Source organism: Engraulis encrasicolus, chromosome 15, assembly GCF_034702125.1.
Source record: "Engraulis encrasicolus isolate BLACKSEA-1 chromosome 15, IST_EnEncr_1.0, whole genome shotgun sequence".
NCBI classification, from domain to species: Eukaryota; Metazoa; Chordata; class Actinopteri; order Clupeiformes; family Engraulidae; genus Engraulis; species Engraulis encrasicolus.
In genome coordinates this window covers 16,547,686-16,567,258 of record NC_085871.1, presented here as the reverse complement: position 1 = coordinate 16,567,258, position 19,573 = coordinate 16,547,686, and the positions used below count along the sequence as shown (strand labels likewise).

The 19,573-nt window shown below is 45.3% G+C and overlaps 1 protein-coding gene across 9 annotated transcripts in view; it reads right to left on the bottom strand.

Moving 5' to 3' along the window:
• The window catches only part of ppp1r12a (protein phosphatase 1, regulatory subunit 12A), a 111,617-nt gene that overhangs the window by 35,768 nt on the left and 56,276 nt on the right, over positions 1–19,573 (bottom strand). For 2 of the 9 annotated variants that reach the window (XM_063217144.1, XM_063217151.1), the window contains exons 4-13: positions 14,018–14,177; positions 12,429–12,573; positions 11,637–11,711; positions 10,694–10,779; positions 10,175–10,335; positions 6,872–7,002; positions 5,439–5,492; positions 1,663–1,881; positions 882–970; positions 169–285 (exon numbers count right to left, since the gene is read on the bottom strand). In XM_063217144.1, coding sequence (XP_063073214.1) covers positions 169–285; positions 882–970; positions 1,663–1,881; positions 5,439–5,492; positions 6,872–7,002; positions 10,175–10,335; positions 10,694–10,779; positions 11,637–11,711; positions 12,429–12,573; positions 14,018–14,177 — 1,237 coding nt within the window. The remainder of the gene's footprint in view (positions 1–168; positions 286–881; positions 971–1,662; positions 1,882–5,438; positions 5,493–6,871; positions 7,003–10,174; positions 10,336–10,693; positions 10,780–11,636; positions 11,712–12,428; positions 12,574–14,017; positions 14,178–19,573) is intronic. The other 7 variants (XM_063217146.1, XM_063217145.1, XM_063217152.1 and 4 more) reach the window with 7 other exon arrangements.

The following is a 19,573-nucleotide window of genomic DNA, read 5'->3' as shown; positions in this document are numbered from 1 at the left end:
AAGATAGGAAAATTCAGAGCCCAAGGTTCTTCTGCAAGGTTCTAGGGAGAACCTGGAAGTAGGCCAAATAGAACCTCTAGGAAGAACTTGGATGAAGGCCTAAGACAACCTGGAAACAGGAGGGTTAAGATTATTAGGAGTCCCCCCTCCGCGGAGTCGAGAGCTAACCTGCGCTGATAGCTGGAGGTTCTGTTGGTGGGGGCGGTTCCTTCATTGTTCTTCAGGTCATCGTCCCAGCGTCTCCTGGTGTAGGAGCCGCTGCGCACCAAACTAGCAGCAGAGTCCCTGGGGAACCAGAACCTCACAATAGAATCTGGGTGCTACACACAGCCTTTTCACGCATCATAAACAACCTCTTTTCAAATCAGTACTGAAGACCTGATGCTAATGCTAATATCCAACACGCTATTTGTAGGCATTTTTGGCTAGTAGCTGAAGCTATCAGTATGCTTGCATTCTCGATACATACAATTCTTCGATTTATTTAAAATAACCTTCAAGGACTATATTTCTAAGTCGTTTGTAACTCTTGTGCATTTTGCTTGGGCAATGCTGCATTGCACCAAAAAATGTGCTTTTGCAAAAAAGTGTCACTCCATAAGCTCAGGTCACATGCTAACTGGGCGTTTCTGTGACGCATTCAGACACACGCACACACAATAAAAACTGGGCAACAGTGCAGCGATCGCCCACAAAAACGTACAAAAACACAAAACACAATCGTAGCATGCAAAGTGCTGAAGGGTCTTGTGGCGTATCTGTACATGTGCGTGTGCTCTCCCCACACAGACATGGGTGCAGCAGTTGGTTGAGGGCAGGGCCAGTTAGTGGCCACCCAGTCCCATCTCTCGGGTTCTCTTTCGCTTCTTTAACTTTTTTACCTGTTCTCCTTCTCGTTGATGTCGGATGTGCTGCCCAGCCTCCTGGGGATGGTGGGAGCCACGTACGCCAGCCGGCCCTTCTCCTTCTCCTGTGTTTTGGAGGAAGGAAAAAGTTCTACATTGAGAAACTTCTGCAACTGGTCCACAACTGCCAAAGCACTACTTAACCCTTGTGAGGAGTTTGTGTTTTTGTTACACAGAAGGCGCTACAAATATAGAAACATCTTCTCCTGTTCACCCTCATGTTTCCCTCATTCTGTTTGTGAATTTCTGTGTGTGTATGTTTTTGACGGTAAGAGATCCAGAGAGAGAAAGATAAGGAGACAGTGAAGAAAGTTCACGATTGAATAGTAGATGTGCGCTACCATCATCTACAGTGCCAATGGAACTCTATTTATACTCAACCGCAAGCCTCCAAAAGGTCTCCTAACCGCAGGTCTCCAAAAGGGGCGTTCACATGACGTCACACGGATCCAGAAAATGCATGAGCTTGAAGTATCTTACTCTAATCTACTCTCTTTGAGCTGGGTCTCTCTCTGACCTCTACATGACCTCTCCCTCTATTGCCTGGGATCCTTTCCACTGGCTGACCTTGTCCTTCAGACCTCCTGTAGTGTACTGCAGCTCACATTCTCCCTGCCCTTGTTGTCCAGGAAGGAAGACAGGAGGGGGCTGAAAGTGGAGCACATCCCTCATCATCTTGCCTCAGGGACCTCTATTTAACCTCCAAACACCCCACTTCCATTGTCCAAGTGAGCACTCTAGAGTCTAATCAACTGACCTTCTCCTTCTCCTTCTCCTTGTTGTCCAGCGAGGAGGACAGGCGGGGGCTGGAGGCCGAGCGCATGACGCCGGCCGTGTCCTTCTCCTTCTGCGCCTCCTTGGTGGCCGTAATCTCGGCCAGGGCTCCGTAGCTGCCCGTCTTGCGCAGGCCCTGGCGCCACGAGGCTGGAGACTCGTCCTTGTCGTCCTTGGGTGAGATCTTGCCACCAGACAGCTGCTGGGGTGAGGACGAGGTGAGGTAGGCAGGTAGGTAAGGTAGAGAAGTAGTGGGTGGAGAGGAGGAGGTTTTTAGGAAAGGGAAGGAAAATGGTGGGGGAAGGTTGAGTGAATGGGGTGGAGAGAGTATTACATTCCATGGGAAGGGTTGGGGATGGTGGAGGTCAGGGGTTGGTGGAGAAAGGGTCAGTGTAGGTAGAGTTTTTTGGGAAGGGAGAAGGAGTTGAGGAGATGGGAAATGGTGGGGTTGGGTTGAGTGGATGGGGTAAGGAGTGCAGATGTTTTAGGGAGGGTTGCAGGGTTTGTAGCAGAGGGGATGAATGGTAGTTAAGAAGGCAGAGGTGGACATTTTAGGGGAGGGGGTAAGGAAGACAAAGAACATATATTAGATTCCCATCAAAGTCAGACGGCATTGGTGCGGGTGAACTTGACAACAGTGATAACGAGTCGACAGACATTTTTGTGATAATTACTGTGGGGGAGCAAAAAGACAAGTGAAGTCTTAGGGATGGGACAAGCAAAGCAAGGTGGAGACACACAGAGTGTTTGTTTTCTTGGGCTAAGTGGAGAAGGGACGTGTCTGTCTCCATTTTCTCCCTCCAATCATCAAGGGGGGACAACACCAAGAGGACCAACACTCTCCCTGGTGCTTACATGAAGACATTAAGCAGCAGTTTGAGACAGGAGAAGAGACGGACAGAGGGGTTCCCACTGTCATGTGAGGGGGTGGTGGGGACAACAAGCATGCTCTGAACACAGGTGAAACAAATTCTTCACATCTGCAGTGACTTGGGTGCAAACTTTTGCTTTTGTGAGAACCACTCAGCCATCTCTTATTACCGTTTTCAGGCCGACCAGAACGGTGCCGGTGCCAGTGCCCGTCCCCGCAACTGATGTGCTTACCAGCGAACCACCCACCGGTGTTCATTCCAGGCTCTGAGCTGTTTTGTTTGTGACCGTGTGTTACCCCATATGAACTTACAGATGTTCACGTTGTCATTTCGGTTTGCAGAGAAAAAAAATTTTTTTCCCCCCCTGGTTTGCATAGCAAACCAACTTTCCGGACCCCAAATGCTCAAAGTTGCGGTGCGAATCCGCCAGCGGGTGTGAGATTAGGTGCGGAACAGGCACCGGCATGGTTCTCCGTCAACCTGAACGCGCCTCAAGAGCAGTAAATGACGGAAGATTGGACAACTGCTCAGATAAATTTGATAGATTTATAGGGGTTTTTTTGTTAGCCGTGTGGGTGAAAGAGTGAGACAGAAGAATTCTCTCAAATCTTGAAATCCCACGATACTTTGTCAAGTTGGCTGGCCACTCAAGACCAACAAATACAGTGATGACACACACAGCAGGCAGGCACGCAATAATGGACAGCAAAGACGGGTATTGGGGCTGTGGTGGTGCTGGTAGGGAGGCTTGCTTGTCTCACTGCATCGGCAGCAAATAAATAAATAAATACAAAAACATAAAGCAGCACAGACAAGCACACACAGTGCGCACACCGAGGCACAATGCAATGCACCAGTCAAGAAACCCATGCAGGAACACAGACGACACCCACTGACAATCGGGGAAAGGAGACCAGGGAGGCAGAGGGTTAACGCCATCTTGGATTTGAATCATTTTTAAGCAGACGATCGTACGGGTCATTGAAGACTGAATATTAAAAGGTTAAAAAACAAAACAAAAAACGGACATTGACGGCACAAGAGCTTTGAGATAAAGGCTGTTTTTAAAGGGTGAGTGGTAATGGTGGTAAGAGGAGGGGTTGAGGGGATGTGGGACGAACATCTCACACACCGATGCCTCACCATAGGTTTTTTGGGCACAAGAGAAATGCCAGTTTTGCGCAAGCCTTGACGCCACAATGCAGGACAGCCGGGCTCCGCCACGGGTGAGGGGGGAGAAATTAACTCAGACTAAGCCAACCCAAAACAAGAGCAACCGTGAGAGAGGGAGAGAAAGGGAGAGAGAGAGAGAAAGAGAGAGAGAGAGAGAGGCAGAGGCAGAGAGAGACAGAGGAAGAGGAAGAGGAAGGAAGAAAGAGAAAGAGAGGAGGGAGAGAAATAAAGACAGAGGAACAGGACGGATAAAGTGTAAGAAACAGAAAGAGGGAGAGCAAGAGAAAGAAAGAGAAATTAGCCAAGATGTGGGGGGAGGGGAAAGAGAGAAAGAAAGAAAGAAATGAGCGAAATAAAAGCAGCAGTAGCAGCAGACAGTTCATGGCTCAAGACAGCAAACTTAGGGGAGGGACAGATTCAGAAAAAGCACAAGACCAACAGTGATGGCAAGGAGAAAAAAAATGGAGAAATAAAAACAGACAACAGAAACGGAATGTGAAAGGGGAAAAAGAGAAGACACATGTATGCCTCAAAAACACATTATTTTAGGCTGACTGACACAAAGGCCCAGGGGTTACTGTTCCATCATTTTATACTACGTTGATGTGGGGTAGAAATGAAATGATTTATCTACTGGAAATTTGGAATGCGCCCACAGGGCATTACCCATTTTGTTCTGTGTTTTTATGTACACTTTTATGAAACTGATTTTTGTACTTGAGGCATAGACACACAAACAAACAAAGAATAAAATGGGAAAAAAAGTTTTCCAGGCAAGGACAAGATGAAAACATGGGATTTCTCTGTGATTAATGGTGGTATAACTGGAGTCGATACATTGGTAGGAGATGGTTCGTAAAGAGTTTCAAGTTGAAGGTAAAAGCTCGCACATCCAGGCGTCTGAGGAGTTTCATCCATAATCAATATGACAAGGCTGTAAGCTGCTATCCTATGGCAGCCATGTCCCGTTAGGAGACTAGGAGAATGAATGGCGTTCAATGGGAGGGCCACACCAATTTAGGAGACCAGAGCGGATGCCCCTTTTGTTGGTGGAATTGGTGACACATGCTTAATCTTGGCCCACCATATTGAAAATCTCTGTATTTGTAACTTTTTGGGGCAAAATCTATGACTAAATCAGCAGCTACATTGGTGTGCCCATTTTACTTTTGCACGGACTTTCCGACAAGTCAACACATTTTCACTATATGCAGCGGTACAGCAAAAATGAAAAGATACAGTTCACAATCTGACTCTAGCCCCCAATCCCATCATGGCAAACCAACCAATTCATCTATTTATTCATTTTTATCTAAACAAAACAAAAAAGCACAAAAAAGTAGCACACATCTAAATGTAAAAAAATAAAAGCATCCATCTTGGTAAAAACAAGCATTTGCAACCTTAGCATGTGCACATACTCAGAACACACAGAACAACACGCGCGCACACACACACCTGTTGTGGTGGCCTAGAGATGCACATGTAACAACAATGATGCTGAAGGTGACCCGTGCAGCACACGCACACACACGCATGACATATGACACAGGAGGAGGAGGAGTATTGGGCAGCAAGGAGCAGGGAGAGGAGGCTTGTTGGCAACATCACAAAACGAAAAAACAAAAACAAAAAAAAGGATGGACAGATCAATCAATCAATGACAAATAAGTGACTCCTTCTCCTCCATTCATTCACATATCAAGAGACTTGCCTCCTCCTCCTCCTCCTCAGTACTCTCCGGTAGGGCTGCAGAGGCCAGGGGCTCCTGCAGAGGGCAGTAGAGACACAGGGAAAACCAGCGCTTGTGGGTGCCATTTTAAGAGCCGCTTTTGCTTTTTCTTTCTTTCTCCCTCACTCTTCTTCTCAATCGCTCTCTTTTTTTCTTCCCCTTTCTGGCTCCTTCTTACTTGCTTTTCCTCCCCCTTTTTCTTGTTCTTTTTTTTTGTTGGCCACTCAACAAGCCTAGCAAGTGCATGCATAGTGACTGTGGATTTGCTTAGCTTAGCATTTCTGAGTAATACTTTACCAGCAGGATTCTACTTTTTTCATCCCCAGCCAAAATGGCTAGGAGATGTTAATCTTACTACCCAAACACACACTCACTAATGGGTCAACGTGGCTAGTAAGTTGGTGTTTCCTACCAGCCAAACTGAAATTTCACCAGCATTGGATCAGTTGGCTGGTGTTAATTTCAAGCCCTGCCTACCGGTACCCTCTCTTCATTTCTACTTCCAGGAAACTCATCTCAGCTACTCACACTGCTACCACTTTTATCTCTCTCTCTGCCTCTCTCTGCCTCTCTCTCTCTCTCTCTGCCTCTCTCTCTGCCTCTCTCTCTCCATCCATCATCCCGGAGAGCTACAGTGACAGGAGAGAGAGGCTATTCAGTATATATGGCAATCTGCACTTCCAGGAAAGCCATCTCACCTTCCCCTTCCCCCACCCCCCGCTCTTTGATCCAGTTATCTTCCCCTCGTTCCAAAGCACTTCGAGCACTTATGAGACACAAACTGGGCAGAATACAGTACAAGGGATTGTGGAACAGATAGAGAGACAGGTTTCTTGCTTCGGTACAAGTCCCAGTGCAAGTTACCATGAGTTCAAGAAGAGATTTACCATGAAGAAAACCCCATCAGCAAAGAGGGCCTTTGGGGCCACATCGCCTCTGTGCCCAACAGATGTGACACGGGACATCAACAAAGCATGATATAAAGGACTCGTTGCAGATGCAGGCCACTATTAACTGTAAACAGCTCATCCCTTACATGTTAAAATGTTTTTGAGGCCAAGGATAATGTTAACATGGCTTTCATACAAAGTTTTTTTTTAAATCCCCTCCACCCGCTTAAGCATAACAACAATCCAAAAGCTTTGAAATCTTGCTGAGGCTGCAAACCCCGGTTTGTATACCTGCAGAGGGGAGAGTGTAAGGGAAAAGGGAAGAGAGGCAAAAGGTGTTTCTGAAGGAGAGGGGGAGGTTAGATGGCCCTACCATCAACACATAATTCAAAAGCTACAAAGTCTTGCTAAGCATAGATGGTTATACCTCTAACAAATAATTCTAAGGTGGAGTGGGAGATTGCGAGAAAGGTTTTTTTTTTTCCGGAGATTTGGGGTCAGTAAGGGGAAGTGTCTCATGCGTACCTTCTTGACGGGTGAGGTGGGGGCCACCTGGTTGGTGGAGCTGGTGGGGGCGGTGATGGTGACGGTAGTGGGGGCCGGTGCGGTGCTGTTGGTGTTGGTGTTGCTGGCAGGTGCGGCCGGCTTGGTTTTCTCTGCGGGGATGGAAACATAACGCACAGGTCAGGCATGGGGGAAACAATGCTCACACATAAGCAGCACACAATGTTTATCTGGTTTAGAGACACACTGTACAACACAACTTTGAAAACTCATCAATACAGCCTACCAGGGCTTGACACTGGCAAAGTGCCAACCAGCCAAATGCTGGTTAAACTCGGCTGTGGCTAGTAACAGTTTCAGTATCACAAGGCACTTTGACAGGTAACAGGCAAGAATTTTCGAAAGAAAAAGAAAAACTGACAACAAAACTATGGCTAGCAGAAAGGCTGAATGACAAGTGACTCGGAGAAGGTGAGCAACCAAGTTAACGTTAAGCCCTGCGGCTTACCCTACCGCAGTGATTCTCAAACTATGGGCCACGGCCCTCTGGTGGGCCGCGGCGGTAGAGCAGGTGGGCCGCAGAGAATGGTCCTAGAAAAAACATCCTCAAATTCGCTCACATGTTGGTTAGATAATCACATGTTGTTTTGTGATCTTATGTCTTTTGTGCGTCCAGAAACTTGAGTATACTTCCTTATTTGGTGTTTTTATCTGTTATGGAGTACTATTAGGCAGGATGTTTAAACAGTCATCATTTCAATCGCGGAGGTAATATTTTACCGCAAATTATTTTGCACGAGTTCAACCGCAATGTACAGTGTTACATTTTCTATCTGCTGTCGTGATATGGTGTATTTTCATGCTTATGGTGTTGATGTATGTGCACAATGTATATTTGTAATACTTTTTTAGTCGATTGTGAGAGGAAACATTGCCATTTTCACTTCCCAGGCCTACAGTATTTCCTAACTACAAACTGTATTAACCCTATCCAGACTGGGGGGGGGCTAAAAGTGCCCGCACCAACTTTGATGACGTATAACTCCTTAACGACTTAAGCTATGACTACGAAACTTGGTGACTTTTCCTAAAATTTAGTTGGCTACAGTTTAGTACCAAAAGATTACATTTATCATTTTTGCCGTTGCCATGGCAACGGTTTTCTGACAGGTATGTCTGACCGGAAATCACTGATCTAAGTCTCATTATTGTTCCTTTTTCAATTTTTGTTGTTATTTCCATTAGTATCAGACAGCTTTGTGAGCATTATAGTGGTCTAAAGCATATAATCATTAAAATTTAAGTGCACTGCCTAAATTTGATGGAAAATACATTATGGCGAGATTTAGGGCATTATAATCAGATGATGTCATTATGACGTCATAATACCAGATAATGACACAAAAATGATGTCATTCATAGATGTCCATATGTAGATCATCACCCTAAAGTTTGGTGGTCATACCGTATTCCGTTCATGAGTTATGAGGGGGGGGTCAAAAGAGCCCCCCCCCAGGCCCAGGAATGCCAAAAAAGCCCAGTCTGAATAGGGTTAATGCAGCATTAGTATTTAGTTCACATATGTCAAGGCTAATGCATATTTCTCTGAGCCTGAATGCTGGCTTGTTTCTTGTTCATTTCATATTCAGTATCAGGAGTAATTCTATGCTTTATCATTAGTTTCCCTTTCAGAAAACCACACCCACACATGCATAGAAATTATTTGTAATTACTGATTTAAATTACATATCATATTACATTACATTACATTACAGCTCCAGGCCACTTTATTAGAATAGCATGAAAAAGTTTATTTATTTCCATAATTCCATCAATAATGTTAAACTGTCATGGATTATAGATTCATGGCCCAGTTTTTAAACTATTCCAATCATTAAATTGTTTATTTTTACATATTTTGGTCTTTCAGCTCAAAAAACCATGAATTTGCGAATTTGCATCATTAGAATATTGTAATAAAATCACAATTTTCTTCATCAAAATTCTGGTCACATCAAATCAGTTGAAATATGGTACTTTCTACATAACATGCAATGTTCAATACTTGGTTAGGACTCTCTCTGTCTTAATAACGGCCATGATGCGTTTAACATTTAAGTCAATGGCAGAAACAGTGCATGGGAGTTATGGAAGCCCAGATATCCTTGATGCTTTGCTGTCAGCTGTTCTTGTTTGTGGACCTGGTGTCCCACATTTCACTCTTCAATATACCCTGTAGATTTCCATGCCACGTTTTGGCGCTTACTCACCAGTTTAATTCTAAATCACCAGAAATGAAGCCCCATTGAAAATGAATGGGGTTTTATTTCTGGTGAGTTAGAATTAAACTGATGAGTTAACACCAAAACGTAGCATGAAAATCTACGGGTATATTGAAGAGTGAAGTGTGGGACACCAGGTCAACAAACAAGAACAGCTGACAGCAAAGCATCAAGGATATCTGGGCTTCCATAACTGCCATGCACAGTTTCTGCCATTGACTTCAATGTTAAACGCATCATGGCATCGATTAAGACAGAGAGAGTCCTAACCAAGTATTGAACATTTCATGTTATGTAGAAAGTACCAAATTTCAACTGATTTGATGTGAACCGAATTTTGATGAAGAAAATTGTGATTTTATTACAATATTCTAATGATGCGAATTCCCCAATTCATGTTTTTTTTTAGCTGGAAGGCCAAAATATGTAAAAAGAAAAAAATTAATGATTGGAATAGTTAAACAACTGGGCCATGAATCTACAATCCATGACAGTTTAACATTACTAATGGAATTATGGAAATGAATCAACTTTTTCATGCTATTCTAATAAAGTGGCCTGGAGCTGTACATTATATTATATTATATTATATTAGGTGGGCCCCAGAATTTTTTCACATTTCAAAGTGGGCCTTGGTCCTCTGAAGTTTGAGAATGGCTGCCCTACCGGAAACAGGTGCCACGTCGGTGACAATGTCAACTACTCAATAATGAATTAATATTTCATATTCAATATGAGAGTGATAAACCAATCCATTTTGTAATTCAATGAAAGTGTTAAGAGGATTCACAGCTCTAACCGGCTTCATTTCCAGACTCAAAGCTTCTTCAGCTTCATTTTGTAACTCAATATAACAATGTTGGGGGATTCACAGCAGTAACCTGATTCGTTTGGGTGAATGTGAGGCATATACCATGTAAAGCACTTTGAGTGCTCAAAGGAGTGGAAAAGCGCTATATAAATGCAGTCCTTTTACCATTTACGGCATCGTGAAGGCGAAGGCAATACTTTACCAGCTGGTGAGAGTCAGGTTAACACTAACCTGCTTCGTTTTCGGACTCGGAGTCCTCTTCCTCCTCTTCCTCGCTGGAGCAGCTGGACTCCTGGTCCTTCTTGCCCTCCTCCTCCACATCCACCTTCTCCGGCTCCAGGGTCTCGATGCGAGGAGCAGTCTTCTCTGGCTCCAGCAAGAGCGTCTCTTTGCTGCACACACAGACAGACACGGGCACATACAAACACAGATACAGACAGACAGACAGACAGACAGACAGACACACACACAGACACAGAGGCATAAACACAGGTACAAATGCAAACGCACATGCACACACAGAAACAAACACACAAAATAGTAGGGATTAGCTGGAATCAGGGACATCTGACGATAATGATCAAAAAGGCTACGTTGTAGAGATTGATATAAAACATGATCTGAAATTCTACTAAAAAATAAGTACTGGTAACTGGAAAATCCATACCAACAAATTCTTGATTATTTCAGGGGACCTAGTCAAAGCGGACACCTTCACAATTAAGTGCTAGGAGAAACCCGAGGACTTACCTTTTCATTGGTTTCAATGACTGATTGTTATCCCCAGTAGTTGTAGTTTCTATCAAAGGTGACTTCTTCACATCCTTCTTCTCCATCTGAAACATTACATTACATTACATTAATTATATGGTGTGAATTTACTAATAGTCAGGTACACTATGTTAGAATATATGCGTTCGTTCAATTTTTGTGGAGATTTGTAAAACTTTATATTTTTGGAATCCTTAGACCCTAAAGAGTCAGAAAAGTGATGTTTGACACAGTGCATATTTAATTAGATATAGCCTAATAAGCATATTCAAACATGACATTAAAGAAAACTTGTAATATATTTTGTTCTAATATTCATATGATTAATCGACTGGTTAAGTTTCATAGTGATATCTGTAAGTTTAAAAATGTACCCTATTTACCTGCCCTGTCTCGCCTTAAAACAGAATAAAACATAACAAAAACTTAAGTATGGGTCACTGATCATCCAAAAATATATGGTAATATTTTTTCTCATCCCACATGACAAATTGATTGCTAAAAATTAATTTATAGGTATTCCTGAAGATGAGAGATTTAATAAATTGGTATTAAAAGGCGGCCATTTTGAAAGCCCTATATGGTCACCATAGCGACCCAAAAAAATGGTCAAACATCGCTTTTCTGATTCCTCACAGTCTAAGGTTTCCAAAAATATATAGTTTTCATAATCCCCCAAAAAATTGAACGAAATTACACAAGATACCTGACTATAACTACAGATATGCGAAGGAAGACTAAATAAAGGAGTAACAACGTAAACTAACTAAACAACAAAAAATGGAAGAGGAACACAACAGCTTCTTTTACTTAAATGGAGATGGAGACTGGAAGTGAGTGGTAGGGAGTATATATAACAAAAACACACACAAGCACAAATGTATGAAGGAGGCAAATAGCAAGTAAGCCGTGCCAGGCGTACCAGGTTCTGTTTCTTCTGGAGCTCCTCTAGATAGGCCAGTACGTCCTCGTCTGCCACATCAAACGCCGTCTGACCCTGGGGGAACACAGGGCACAGCATTCTCCGCATTACATTCAAGCCACCACCACTCTATACTGCACTGCACACAGCACCAGCTGGGTCGTCATGCATGCGGTGTGTGTGTGTGTGTGTGTGTGTGTGTGTGTGTGTGTGTGTGTGTGTGTGTGTGTGTGTGTGTGTGTGTGTGTGTGTGTGTGTGTGTGTGTGTGTGTGTGTGTGTGTGTAGCATGTGATTTGGGAAGTGCCGTCTACACGTACAGTATGTGTGTGAGAGGGTGAAGCTAGACACATCGGGCCAGCAAAGTGCACAGCCAATTCGCTTCACAACCAACAGAGGCTAGGCGACTTGGCAGCGTCACACTATTCTTAATGGGTTTAAGTTCTCTGCTCAAGGGCAGTGCAGTACAGTACAGCGGAGACGGGCTAACCAAGCCTGAAACAAAAACAGTTGGGTGTCAACACTCCTCTGGTTGGTTGGTTGGCTGTTGACTTGCCTTGGCCCTCGTCTAATGGAATACACGTTCAACTCAATAAAAATATTTTAGTTCATAGCATAATTTTAACAACACTTAAATGTCCAATGTGTGGTGAGAGGTCTGATGTGTAACGACGAGAGAAAATTGGTCAGGTTGACTTTAAAAAAAAAAAAAAAAGATTTTGATTTAAGATTGCTAGAAATGCTATCCATAACATTTTAAAAAATAAAAAGAGAAGGACGAAGGAGGCACGTACCACTTTATTGATCAGATCCATGTTGCACAGTTGCTCGACTAGTATTCTACACGCTTCCGACTTCCCCCAATGAGCCGCAGCATGCAGAGGAGTCCAGCCGTCAAAGTCTTTAATATTTACATCATACCCTGCCTGGATTAAAAGCCTGAAGAGACATACAGAGAGAGAAAGAAAGACATACAGAGAGAGAGAGAGAGAGAGAGAGAGAGAGAGAGAGAGAGAGAGAGAGAGAGAGAGAGAGAGAGAGAGAGAGAGAGAGAGAGAGAGAGAGAGAGAGGTTTTGAATATTGTCAGTGTGTAAAACCAAACTCATTTTTATAGTCATAAGTAGAACCAAAATATAACTAAGATCAACCCTGTCAATGTCTGATGAAAGGAAAAACACCCTACAACAACAGTGTGACAAACTTATTCAGAGCAATAGGAACGGTAATGTCAATGCAACGACAATGAATGCACATATTCAGGCGTGCAATGTAGGAGGGGCTGGGCAATGCTGCTATGCAACCCCTGTTGAGTCAGGGCCTCTAACTACTTGGGCCCGGGACAAAGTCATGTCAAGGGCCCCCTCACCAAAAACATGCAATGTAATGACGACCCAATTTTTATGACTAGGTTTTTCGAAGGTAATATTAATATTTCAGGGCAGAAATGTATAGCAAAAGAAAACAATGAGTTAATCCAAACCGTTATTTTAGGCAGCTCCATTGAAACCAATACATTTTTCACTTGCCTGCGATTAGCAACTAGCTGCAGTACCACCCCGGACAACTTGAGCCACTGACCATTCTCATTGTTTATGAAGCTTCTCTGGGCCCAGTTGTGTGGTGCTGCTAGCTGAGCTAGCCTCCTTGGCCCCAGTGTTGCTTGGCCAGCAGTCGATGCCGATTGCTGGCAAAGACTTTCAAAGGCAGCCGTGACAAACGGGAGACGTGCTATTGGAAACACACCCATCATTCTGTCTTGCCTGCCTGAACTGCCTGCCGAGCTAGCTGGGTGGGTAAGAGCAACTGCTCTGGGTTGTCCTCACACTGCTTTGAAGGGAAACGATTACAGGCCAGAGAAGGGCTGGGCAACTTTGTCAAAACAAAGAAACACCTGTTGATCGATTTTTGGCTGTCATCAAGGACTTGGCTACAATCGTTATTGTTATAGAAAATAGTCATTTACTGTTTATACATACGCTCATCTGCCTGCATATTTGACACTGTCCTAGTGTGTCCATAAAGCTCTAGGTCCTGGGAACAGAAGGTCAGAGGTTCAAATCCTGCACAATATATGGGGTGTCCAACATGACTCAATTACCCTTGAACAATGCCACCTTTATCACTTCACTACCCCATACATACAACACCATATCTTTACCGACAGTTTTATTCAAAAGCAATATAAACTCGAATGTAATGCTTTTTGGACGTTGTGTTGGCAAACTCGTAAAAGCATCAGCGAGCACAGCAGAGTATGATGCAAGACTGGCCCGGCTGGTGGGCGGGGAAAACTGACTGTAAAACCTCCAATCATTTCTCAAAATAAAAGTGCTAGCCAGAGAAGTGTGATGCACAGCTGGCCGTCAGGGCAGGCAAACTCACTTTAAAACCTCCGAGTATCCCTTGGCAGCGGCCACGTGCATGGCCGTGCCTCCCGACTTGGCGTGCCGCACGTCGCTGATCTGCCCGCTGTTGAGCCACTGCCGCGCGTCCCGGAGCATGATGCGCTCCTCCTCTTTCCTGGCCGCCTCGATGTCCACTCCTGAGAGAGAGAGAGAGAGAGAGAGAGAGAGAGAGAGAGAGAGAGAGAGAGAGAGAGAGAGAGAGGAGAGAGATAGAGAGGAGAGAGAGAGAGAGAGAGAGAGAGAGAGAGAGAGAGAGAGAGAGAGAGAGAGAGAGAGAGATAGAGAGAGAAACACATAAGAAACCTGTTAAAAAGAGGAGAGGAGAGGAGAGGAGAGGAGAGGAGAGGAGAGGAGAGGAGAGGAGAGGAGAGGAGAGGAGAGGAGAGGAGAGGAGAGGAGTTAAGGAAGAAAGAAGCAGCATGCTTCAAATCCCCCTCTTTCCTGGCTACCTCAACGTACTCCTCTTGACAAGAGGGGGGAAAAAAGCATAAAAGGATGAGATAAAGAGCTATGAAAAGAGATAGGAAGATAAATGGGGTTGTGGGGTTTGGCGAACAAAGAAAGAGATGGAGATGAGGGGAATTGGGAGTGTCCAGAGGAGATGAGCACCGAGGAGAGGAGAGGAGAGGAGAGGAGAGGAGAGGAGCACCGAGGAGAGGAGAGGAGAGGAGAGGAGAAGAGAGGAGAAGAGATGAGCACCGAGGAGAGGAGAGGAGATGAGCACCGAGGAGAGGAGAGGAGAGGAGAGGAGAGGAGAGGAGAGGAGAGGAGAGGAGCACAGAGGAGAGGAGCACAGAGGAGAGGAGATGAGCACCGAGGAGAGGAGAGGAGAGGAGAGGAGAAGAGAAGAGATGAGCACTGAGGAGAGGAGAGGAGAGGAGAGGAGAGGAGAGGAGAGGAGAGGAGAGGAGAGGAGAGGAGAAGAGAGGAGAAGAGATGAGCACCGAGGAGAGGAGAGGAGATGAGCACCGAGGAGAGGAGAGGAGAGGAGAGGAGAGGAGAGGAGAGGAGAGGAGAGGAGAGGAGAGGAGAGGAGAGGAGAGGAGAGGAGAGGAGAGGAGAGGAGAGGGGAAGAGATGAGTGGAGGAGAGGAGAGGAGAGGAGAGGAGAAGAGAGGAGAAGAGAGGAGAAGAGAGGAGAAGAGAGGAGAAGAGAGGAGAAGAGAGGAGAAGAGAGGAGAAGAGAGGAGAAGAGAGGAGAGGAGAGGAGAGGAGAGGAGAAGAGAGAGGAGAGGAGAGGAGACAGGAGAGGAGAGGAGAGGAGAGGAGAGGAGAGGAGAGGAGATGAGCACCGAGGAGAGGAGAGGAGAGGAGAGGAGAGGAGAGGAGAGGAGAGGAGAGGAGAGGAGAGGAGAGGAGAAACGGACAGTCGGTCCCGGCACTGCACTGGAGGCTTAGCATCTTCTTTTTACAGGCCTACAAAACGTGCCGCTTCAACAAAGGCCAGGAAACACGCATGATATTTTCACAGAGCCCCGGGGAGCTGTGAAGTGTTATGGGGGAAACGTTGGAAAAAATGAATCAGAGACGCCCCGAGGCACGCTTTCACTCCACTTTGCTGAAATGTAGGCCTACACTGTTGGTCAAGCCTCATCGCAAAGACTCTACATACACTCTGGTGTGTCTGTGTGTGAGCACGTCTGTCTGTGTGTGCGCACACAGGTCTTTTTGTCTGTTTGTGAGCGTGCGCGTCTGTCTGTCTGTGCGTGTCCACGTCTGTCTGTCTGTGCATGTGTGTAAATCTAGCATGTGTGATGCCTGTGCGTGTGCGCGCGTGCGTGCGTGCGTGCGTGCGTGCGTGCGTGCGGTGTGGTGTGTGTTCTAGGGACTCGCGCCAGGGTGTGAGAAGTGGGTTGCTGCATGACCTCATTTGTGATTCCTCACATCACAAAAGGATGAGGCAGTGTAGTGAGTGACCACTCCAAAAGCCTTACGCTGCAAAAATCTGACCCGCTAACAGCATGTAGCATTTTAACACATCAACATTCAATCTCAATAAGAGTCTATGTGCGTGTGTGTATCAGAGTCACCTGGCCCTGCATACAGCTGATGATTGTAGAGTTGTTACACAACACATATAAGTTTGATACATCATTTCCTATTGCTTAAAAGAAAAACCTTTGTGGCCATGACACAATGCAATACCCACCAAAGATCATCTCCGGCACGCTTGGAGATGGGACTTTTGTACAGTGTTCTCCCTGCCGGCACTGTTGACTGGCTGGCACCTCTACACTTTGTGTACACTGTGTGTGTGTGTGTGTGTGTGCGTGTGTGCGCGTGTGCGCGTGTGTGCGTGCGTGCGTGCCCTGATATGGCACAAAACCGCTGCTTGTAAGGCTGGCTGCCACTCCAGCACTCTAGTCGGTAAGGACAACACTGGAGCCTGTCAGCTCAGCAGTCTTAAGGAAAGGCATTTGGCTTGCGTCAGATTAATAACCATTATGGGAGCAAACCAAATGCCAGGCATTGAGTAATCAAAGGTTAAATAAACAGGCACGACTCCCTTCCAAAATCCTTACGATACGGCCGTAAGTGAGGCAGAAACGGGAGCGGAGATAATCCTTCATGGCACAAATGAAGTGTTTTCTGTCGTCGTTACACAGCAGAGGGAGATGCCTCGTCGAAACACACACATACAAACATGCACAGTCACAAATGGGGCCGGGGACAGAGAGAGAGGGGGGAAAGAGGGAGAGAAGCACCTTGCTCTCCTTCTCTCTTCTCGTTCCAACTGCCCCGCAGTCCCAGAAGAGAAGAATCAGGGAATTTTTGGCATGCGGTAGGTAGCTAAGCACACACCACTCGACTCGCACTAGAGGGAGGCTTGGAGGAGACTGACCTCATTCCACTCTCTCTCCCTCTCTCCCCCTCCCTCTCTGCTGCTTGTGACGTTTTTGTCTTTTTCCATTTTTCTTTTTTAGAAAACTACATTTTGAAACGCCTCCAATATTTGCCTTTTCTCTTAAAGGTGCACTGTTTAGGATTGTGGTCAGAAAGTAGGTATTGCTAACTAATGCTGCTCATTGAAACTGTGCTGCCTATAGGCAAATCTGATCTTTTCATGAATATTTAAGCTTACTAAATAATGAACCAATATTTACTAGTGTGACCAAAGCACAGTTAATTTTGCAGCTAAAAATTTCTATTTCTAGATATTCAAAATGGCGGACATGAATGAAAAGCGCCTTTTTCTCCGTCATATACTTAGAATTTGATGGTGGTGGTAAGTTATTCGTGAAAAAGGTAACATTTGTGAATGGGCAGCATGCATTTACAATTTTGTAAAGAAACTGCTAAAAATATTATACAGAGCACCTTTGAAGGAGTGGGGACCCATCCACCCAGAGCGTCACTTTTTTCCTCACCCTTTTATTGAAAAAAAAAATGCATTTCAAAATCTCACAACTATTTGCATTTTTGCTCCACATATCACACATGTACACACAGAGAGACGGCACTCAGGTAACTTGAAGTCTGCCAAACTAGGTCATTGGGGCCATGCTATATATGGTCGTTTGTCGCAGGTTGAGGCATGCAGCATCTTGTCCATAGCCTACGCTGGCGAGGATTTTAAATGCAGCAGCTGCCAGACGGCTGGCAGAATTGCTTGTGCAGGCCCACTGACAGGATCAGTTGGTTAAATTGCACACAACTTCTAACAGACAGTGTTCGGAGGAAAACAGTCAAACCAAGCATGTTGAGAAATAGGGAGGTAAAAAATATCCCTTTCTTCAGAAATTATCTAGCTTACGCTTTCACTCAACAAACTAACTGTCAATGCAATCGGTGACATTACTCGGATGTGATTGTCAAATCAATACAATTTCAACTTGCAGAGCTGTGGTTAAAAAGACCTGTGTCAGGTCTGAAAGTGGCATGCCAGTCGACTGTCAGGTTGGTTAGGGAGTGGTTAACTTTTGCGTTATGGGTTACGGGCGCTCGGCCAAAGGTCAGCAGTGAGAGCTGAAAACCGGGAAGGGATAATAGCAGGGACGCCTTTTCTATCAGCTAAACATTCTTCCATGAATTCATTGACAGTACACACACACACGCACGCAGACACACCGACTTTGCTCTATTACACACCTCAATCATGGATAGAAATTTAAGCAGGGAAAAGGAGTCGAAAAGTCAAGGGATGCCCCGCTTCATTCTTCTGTGGAACACACACAGCTCTCTGAAAGCCTTGCCCTGGCTTTCGAAACCAAACTGCCTTGGAGTTTTGAACAGATTCATTGAACATGACTTAACAAATGACAAACTAATCTTTTGCTTCAATATTCTACACATCAACATTTTATTCTGTTCACATAGGCTTTATACAAGGGGAGGACTTTGTGGGCACCTATTGGGAATGGTGCTTGCTTGTCCTTGCTGCCTTGCCAGGACTCTCATGGCCTTCTGGACTAGGATGAGAGCATCGATTCCAAGCAGCAGAGAGACAGAAACCAACCCAGGGCTGAATCCATCCCGGTCGAGCTCCCCCCAAAATGAGATCAGAGTTCAAGTCCCAGTGGTACGGCAGCAAACAATGCACACAGTGGGCAGCCGTGCCCTTTTGGTTCCAACCACGTGATTTGCCCTTACAGCAGAAAACACTGGGCAGCCATGATGGTCTTCAATTAGGCCCTTTATTCCAGTTATTCCATGGCCATGGCCAGCCTGAACCCAGCACTGTGGGAAGTACAGACGGCTATTAAGCCAAGAATAAAACACTGAGAAAACCCACTGTTGGAAGGCAAGGCTAGTGGGGCAAGGCGGCACACTCGTACCATGAAGTTACCATTTGTCATGGCCAGCACTCGAGACTCTCTGCCATAAGAGAGGAGCAGGGTCGTCAAGCACAGACTGCTACATTTAGCCACTAAGTCACTCCCCCTTGCTGCCCTTCACATCATTAGCCGTCTGTGCTACAGAGAGAATGTCATAATGACCTTTTTTCCCCTTTCCTGAATCACAAAAGGGTGCCATTAACTGGACTGCAAACTAAGTAACGAGCAAAACAGGTAGGACAAAAAAAAGTCTTGCAGCCAGAGTGAGCACTGGTGGGGGGTGAACATGCTGGTTCTATAAAAAGCAGGAAAGGCTAATTGACCTCCAGAGCAAGACCACAAAATAGCAGCCCTTTTCGGATATTCTGGCCCAGACTCAAAAGCCAAAAGGCATTTTTCCCCTTTTCCACAAAGACGGAACGCCTGTGGGCCAAAAGCCGACTGATAATCAAGCTTCTTTTTTTTCCCCTCCACAAGTTTACTGTAGAACCATTGTGTGTGTGTGTGTGTGTGTGTGTGTGTGTGTGTGTGTGTGTGTGTGTGTGTGTGTGTGTGTGTGTGTGTGTGGTTTTGTGCGTGTGTGTGTGTGTGTGTGTGTGTGTGTGTGTGTGTGTGTGTGTGTGTGTGTGTGTGTGTGTGTGTGTGTGTGTGTGTGTGTGTGTGCTGGACTTTTTCCATCGTAACACACACAAACAAAGTTGACCTCAGCTGTGGTAAACTACAGGTTGCAGACCTGAACCCCAGTCTCTCAAAAATGTT